The sequence below is a fragment of the Geospiza fortis genome, unplaced genomic scaffold, assembly GCF_000277835.1.
Source record: "Geospiza fortis unplaced genomic scaffold, GeoFor_1.0 scaffold488, whole genome shotgun sequence".
Taxonomy (NCBI): Eukaryota; Metazoa; Chordata; class Aves; order Passeriformes; family Thraupidae; genus Geospiza; species Geospiza fortis.
In genome coordinates this window covers 2,073,141-2,080,597 of record NW_005054365.1, presented here as the reverse complement: position 1 = coordinate 2,080,597, position 7,457 = coordinate 2,073,141, and the positions used below count along the sequence as shown (strand labels likewise).

Here is a 7,457-nt window from a genome sequence, read left to right as displayed (position 1 = left end):
TGCAGTATCCCCCCCCCCCACCCCCCCTTCTTACATTCTGGAAAAGCTATTCCAGTGTACTTGCAGCACAGCAGAGCAGATTTCACTGGGTTGGGCAGGAAGAATATTGAGTATCTCCAGGCTGACTCTCTATAGAAGAAAACTTCTTCATCTCTGGCCTCCTGAGAGCTGTATTTAGAGAGCCTGAGCTTTTAATGGATGATTAATGTCTTATATGGATAATCAGAGTTACTCCAGCAGTAATAGAGGTGGTGCTGAGAGACTTCTCCCTACTCTAACAGAGATACTGAGTCTGAAACACAGTGCATGCTGCTGTAATGTAAAGATCAAAAACTACTGAAGATGTGGCAGAGTAGGAGGGTGAGAATGACAAGCAGCTGACAAGACTGTAGTGAGGGATGGGAAAGGATGGAAGTTTTTTAGGGATGCATGAGAGAGGGATGGCCAGGAGCATATCATGGCCATGGCAGAATCCTGATGTTGAAGGCCGTGCCTATGGATAGTGGGACTGAGGGAAAGCCTCCTCCTGAGGCAGGAGAGGTCCCTGCAGAGCTGTTCAGGGATGCCCAAGTCTTACCTGGTGTTTTGATTTCAGAAAGGATTTAAAGGAGTTTGGGACAGGACACAGTTTGGAACACGATACAGTTTGGCACAGCTGACATCACATGTGCTCATGACAGTGGAGTGTCTGAATTGCCATTGTGGTTATTTGGTCATTCAGAGGTTGGATTGGGGAGTGATTCAGCTAATCCCAAGGCAAGTGCCTTCATTCCTTGATTAAGTGTTTCTGCACTTTATTGACTTTATTGCTGACATCTGGAGATGCACACACTTGTCCGGCAGACATGTAAACCTATGTTTCTTACTCTGTGAGCTGAACACCATCTCACCTTGAAAACTGAGGATATATTCAGCAAGTCCACAGCAGAGCCAGGAACAGAGCCCCTGTTCCCATATCCCTGGGTCAGCCTCATTCCTGGGCAAGTCTGAGTCATACTCCAGCAGGACCCAGGACTGAGAAGCTGTGAAGACAGAATAGAACAAAAGGAGGCAGCATATTCTGGGGTCATGGGACATTCTGGAGAAACCACAGGAAAAGGATATAGGGGTATTTATGGTCTTGAACATTACTGTTCTGCATCCACCATCATTCTGAGTTGTAATTTAACCTGTTTGCCTCAGAGTTTCAGGGGAGGTGTTACCAAGTGAAAAATGGAACAGAGGAATTATTAACTTCCTTGTGATGGATTTTTGTCATCTGTTTAGTAATGGAAATATTAGGACTTTTTTATCAATAAGACTATCTTGAATATTTTTCACTGCCTCCAGTTGTCTTAACTTCATCCATCTTCTTAAATGCTCAAAAATTTGCAAATTCATGTTTTGTTTTAACTCTTGAGCTGTTGAAGTAAATCTTGTTTCACTAACTTTGGATGGCAAGTACAATGAATGTCATATGATTAACTTAAAAACTCATTACATCAACTCATATCAAGGTCAACTTGCCTTATAAAGAAAAGGAATTTCCTTATGAAATGAAATTCCTTTGTATTCTCATAGGACTGATCAACCTGATAATTTAACTGACCACAAGTGATTGCTACCCTCTCCTCTTTCACTGTTGAGATTTAGAACTCATTTTTTGTTTCACTATTTTTTTTTTCCTTAGGGGCATTGCTATGCTGGCTCCTAACTCCTTTTGGCTTGTTTCTGTTTTCTGTCATTTCCTAAACCAGTTGTTCCTTACGAGATCACAGTGTACACCAGTGATATTTTTGGAGCTGGCACGGATGCAGATGTCTTCATTGTTCTTTATGGAAGTGATGGGATTTGCACTCAGCAAAAATCCCTGTGCCTCAACAAGAGAGAGCAAAGGATGTATTTTGAAAGGAATTCAGTGAATCAGTTCATCGTGGAGGTAAGATTGAAGCATGGGGAGCGTTGGGGAGCATGCAGTGGTCAGGAATAGACACCCTCAGTCCTCTCTATTCTTGTACTGTGAAACCATCAAATTTATTTAGTCAACAAAAAGTGCTTTAATAACACCTGAGATGAGACTTGAAAAGGTAGAGGAGGTCACAAAATGTAGCTGGCCCTTTACCAAATGAGGAAGGCCATGTCAGCCCCTGCCCCTCCCTCCTCCTCACCTCCACTGGCACCAAGGATGAGTTTCCAGGTTCAGGAAGGGCCAGAGGTCGTTTCCAAAATGACAGTGAGAGTGGAAATCCTGACCAGGATGTGTCACCACTGCTCTGCTCCTCACTGGTCTCACCCAGCTCGGTCACTGCTGCTCTGCTCTGGCCTGGGGCAGCCTCACCTCGAGTGCTGAGGGCACTTTTGGGTGCCACAATATTAAAATAGTCATCAAACTGTTAAAGAGCATCCAAAGAAAGCCACAGGGAGGTGGTGGACCTTCAGGGGAAGCTGTGTGAGGAGCAGCTGAGGGCACTGGGTCTGCTCAGCTGGAGAGGAGGAGACTGAGGGGAGGCTCCACCACAATTCCAATTTCCTCACGAGGGGAAGAGGAGGGGCAGACACTGATCCCTGCACTCTCATGGACAGACAGGAGTTGAGGAAACAGCATGAAGGGGAGGTTTAGGTTGGATATCAGGGAAAGGTTCTTCCCCAGAGGGTGCTGGCACTGCCCAGGCTCCCCAGGGAATGGGCACATTCCCAAGGCTGCCAGAGCTCCCGGAGAGTTGGGCCAATGCTCCCAGGGATGCCCAGGGTGGGATTATTGGGGGTCTGTGCAGGGCAGGAGCTGGGCTCTGATCCTTATGGGTCCCTCCCACCCCAGGGAGTTCTGTGATTCTGTGATTCTCTTGCAGTTTGCAATACTTAGAAGCATAATGCTTTTCCTTCTGTATCCTCAGGCAGAGAAACCATTTCTTTGCTGCAGACAATGTGATTTTTGAATACCCAGGCTAACTTTTTGAAAGATCTTACCAAGTATTTCCTGAAGTGTTTGCACAACTGTATGCAAATAGTAAACCAGTGCACATCAGAGAGTGAGCTCATTTACATCCACAGTATTAAGCAATTCCTATTCACAGGATATTCCTACTGCTGAGAATTTGTAAGAGGCAAAAAACACAGGCAGACCTGCTCTGGCTTATCCTGTTGGTGCTGCTCCATGCCCTTCGCTTCCCTTCTTCCTGGCTACAGCACCAACACTGACTTCACAGAGGCTTTTACATCTTCTCTCTGTTTTGAGTCTGGTTTGTTTTCATAATTGAAGGGAAATTTTAAACCAATTCTTAAAATGCTTGCAGCCCACACTGTTGTTGTATGTCATGAATAATAAAATAAATCCCCAGTGTGATTCCTTTAAAACAAAGAATAAGACTTTTATTTCAGTGGAGTTTCCACACAATTTTTCATAGTAGAGGTTGCATCAATCCACAGGTATAAATCTTAAACTGAGTGTTCTGCTTAAGTCTTTATTACATAAGATTTATTTCAATTTTGGTGGAATCTGAAACATCACTACTTTTCCTAGATTAAGTGAGAGAAAATGCAGTGTGTTCTACCGATTTATAACATCATATTAACCTGTCCTCAAACTTCATTCTCACTTCACCAGTTCCTCTTTCTTCAGGAGATGGGAACAAAGCAAAATATATTTTTCTTTCACCTGCTTGTGTAGGGCCATAATTTGGAATTCAACAGACCTTGAAAACAATTTGGGGGGGTTTCAGAAAACACAAACTGGGAATTGTCTGTTTGCTTTGTGGTTTTACCTCCCTCTATCATTTTGTATTTTGCAAAAGAGGCACGAAAGATTAGAGACTGCTCTTAGCTGTGCTTCCAAGTGATGATTTGCTGGAGATGCCTAGAGCAGGGCAAAGCCTACTTCTTCTTCAACATGGATCTTGACTGCTCAAGCATCATTTTATTGCTATGTATTGATTAAAAGTCTCAGTGAAAGATGAGTATTTGGACAGGACAAAAGAGGAAAAATAATTTTTCCCTAATGCATACTTGTGTGCATGTGTGTGAGTTTTAGAAATGAGTTTGGGTAGTTCAATTATTTTGTGGTGAATCTTGTGCTGTCTAAAGTCGGAGCAGGGCTGCTGGAGTCAAACCCAGTTTGTTCAGTGTGGTTTCCTTGGGTAGTGCAGACCTACTGACCTATGGAGCCTTCTAAAACTACTGCTGTCTTTGCTTCTGTATGGCTGGAGAGAGAATGGAGGAGTCTCCAGTGAAGCAAATGGATATGCTCCATTTTCTATCCAAGAAAATCAGACTCTGAGGCCCCAAGGACAGAAGGACAGCTCAGTGTTCTACATGCAAAGGTTTGAAGCCAGCCTTGGGTGTTTGAAGGCCAGATACACAAAAGTTTGCACTGGAATAACCAAAAGCTAATACTTAGGGGCAAATTTCAATTTTTCCTGTTCAAGCCTTTGAAAGGGAAGTGAGTTAAAAGTAATGCACCAGGAACAAATTACTCAATTATTAAGGGGAGGCATAAAAACCCAGTAGCAACTTCATAAGATAATCAACTTTTTGGCTTTCTCAGAATGGGATTGGGATTCTCTGGCAGAAGAGGAGAGACAATATAAAGTGCCAGACTGTTTGTATCAGAGTTATTCTTCCAGTATTAAGAGAGTGCACAAAAGTGTTTAAAAAAGAAAGTGAATTTAAAAGAGCAGTTTAAGATGCAGCTGCATTTCATAGAACCACAGAATCAATTAGGTTGGAAAAGACCTCTGGGATCACCAGGTCTGGCCTGTGACTGATCCCCACCTTGTCACCAGAGCACTGAGGGCCACATCCCCTCATTCCTTTAATACCTTCAGGGACAGTGGCTATACCACCTCCCTGGGCAGCCCATTTCAATGTCTAATCATCCTTTCTTGTGAAGAATTTCTTCCTAATGTCCAAACTAAACCTCCCCACAGCCTAGGACTGTGTTCTCCTCCTGTCCCTGTTCCCTGGGAGCACAGCCCGACCCCCCCGGCTGTCCCCTCCTGGCAGGAACTGTGCAGAGCCACAAGGTTCCCCCTGAGCCTCCTTTGCTCCAGGCTCAGCCCCTTCCCAGCTCCCTCAGCCTCTCCTGGGGCTCCAGCCCCTTCCCCAGCTCCGTTCCCTGCCCGGGACACACTCCAGCCCCTCCGTGTCCTTGTTGAATTGAGGGATCCAGAACTGGACGCAGCACTCGAGGTGGTGCCCCACCAGTGCCAAGTGCAGGGACAATTTCCAAGCAATTGCCTTCATTCCCACTCATGCAGAGAAGCCTGAGATGAAGGATTGCTGCTGCGCAACCAGACCTTTCTCATACGGTGGGTAAATTTGTGGAGAGCAAGGTTCTCTCCATTTAGGAGCAGAAATCCGGGGAAAACTTTTAGCCAAAAAGCAAATTAGGGCATAACTCCAGAGGAGGCCACGGAGATGCTGCCAGGGCTGGAGCCCCTCTGCTCTGGAGCCAGCCTGGCACAGCTGGGGCTGCTCAGCTGCACAAGAGGAGGCTCCCGCGACACCTCAGAGCCCCTGCCAGGGCCTAAAATGGACTTTAAAAAAGAGGGTTAGAGGCTTCTTATATAGGCAGATAGTGACAGAGCAAGAGTCAATGGTATTAAACTGACAGAGGGCAGGGTTAGATGGGATGTTGGGAAGGAATTCTGGCCTGTGAGGGTGATGGAGCCCTGGCACACATTTTTCAGAGAAGCTGTGGTTGCTCCATCCCTGGAAGTGTTCAGGGATAGGGTTTGGAACTCCCTGGTCTAATGGAAGGTGTCCTTGCCCATGGCAAGAGGGTGGAACTGGCTGACCTTTATGGTCCCTTTGAACCAAACCTATTCTAGGATTTTATTTTATAATTCTACAATATATCAGCACTAACATTTCCTCCCCTGGGACTTCAAACAGCCTGGAAAAATATGAAATAAGGTAGAGAAGTGGTGTCTGAAAAGCCACCAGTTGTTCACACTGCAACATTTCCCTTTTTAAAAAATTTTTTGGGGTTCTGCTTGTTTGGTTTTGTCTCGGGTTTGTTGTGTTGCTGAAATGGCTCCTGAGGTATAAAGAGTCTTTTTTCCCAGCACTGCAAACCAAAGAAGTCAGGATTCCTCGGGCTGTGGTTCTCAAGGTTGTTTAGTTTCTCTTATCGCATTCTCTTTCTGCCCTGCTGAGGTCTGTCCAGCAGGTTGGTTTGTGGCACAGTCCCTGCCCTTGGGGTGGTTCTAGCTTTTTATGCTAAAAACTACATGTACTTTATTTACAATAATTTTCCAATAGCTATCACCTATGTTAGGCAGTCTGTCTCTACTCTAAACCAATCCAAAAGTGTCACCATCCCAGCAGAAGATGGAGGCCAAGAAGAAGAAGAAAAAAGACAGAACATGCCCAGATTCCTCCATCTTGCCTCTTGAACCCCTATTCTAAAAACCCCAACATTCTACTTTTTCACCCTGTGATAAATTCACTATCATTCTACTCAAACCCTTGTGTCTTTTACATCTTCACACAAAATTGGTAACTTTTTCCGTGGGCTAAGATCGAAGGCACAGGTGTTTTTGACCCCATGCCAAGGTCTCTGAGCCCCCTGCCAGGGTCTCAAGCCATCCACGGCAGTCAGAGGAATGTCCCGGGTTCTGACAGTTTTGGTGCTTGTTCTGGTGCTTGTTTGGTACTTCTTTGTTTCTTTGTTTGTGTGTTTGTTTCTCTGTAGCTGGAGGACGTTGGTGACATTATTGAAAAGATTCGCATAGGACACAACGGCGGAGGGCTGAACTCGGGGTGGCACTTGGACCGTGTGAAGATCCGGAGGCTGCTGCCAAACGGGAAGGTAGGCTCTGAAATCCCTGCACATCCCCCAGGAGCCGCCACTTCCATCTCCCAGATTGCATCTCCTGTGTACAAAGTGTGATTAACAGTGAAAAACGGCTCCCTGAAGAGCAGTGCGCGCTAAACTCGCTGGAGCCTGGGGATCTGGGGACAACAAACGCGTATTATCGTGTTTTGTTCTTCAAATGTTGATGATAAGGCTCTGAAATAATTACTTTTTTTGAGGCTTCGTGTTTTCATGTGTACTTCTGTTTTGAGGGATCACAGGGAAGGGAGTGGAAAGTGGGCGTACTATTTTAAAATAAAAAAGTATTGTTGCCAAACACGGACAAGAAACAATTTTGTCAGTCTCTTAATCCTGGAAGAAAAAAATGCAAGGAGCCAGTAGAATTAAGGCAAGCGAAATGCCTCTCAGTGCAAATCCCTGAATCACATTAAAAAAATCAAGTTAGATGATGGGATTTTTTGCTGTTCATGTGAACAAGACTAACACAGTACAGTCAGATTGGTCACCTTGGTCCTGTCCACGTAAGAAAGTGTCCCTCAGCCCTGCTTTCATATGCTGGCTATAGCAACAGGGATGAATCTGGCTATGGGGAAATTCAAAAGCAAAACACCTCTTCAGGGCCAGCTCAGAATTGGAGCTGTATCTGCATTGGAGAACACTGGGA

At 45.1% G+C, this 7,457-nt stretch overlaps 1 protein-coding gene across 1 annotated transcript in view; it reads left to right on the top strand.

Moving 5' to 3' along the window:
• Positions 1-7,457, top strand: part of LOXHD1 (lipoxygenase homology domains 1) — a 150,622-nt gene that overhangs the window by 85,474 nt on the left and 57,691 nt on the right. Inside the window, exons 27-28 of the mRNA XM_031059646.1 lie at positions 1,737-1,918; positions 6,671-6,787. Coding sequence (XP_030915506.1) covers positions 1,737-1,918; positions 6,671-6,787 — 299 coding nt within the window. The remainder of the gene's footprint in view (positions 1-1,736; positions 1,919-6,670; positions 6,788-7,457) is intronic.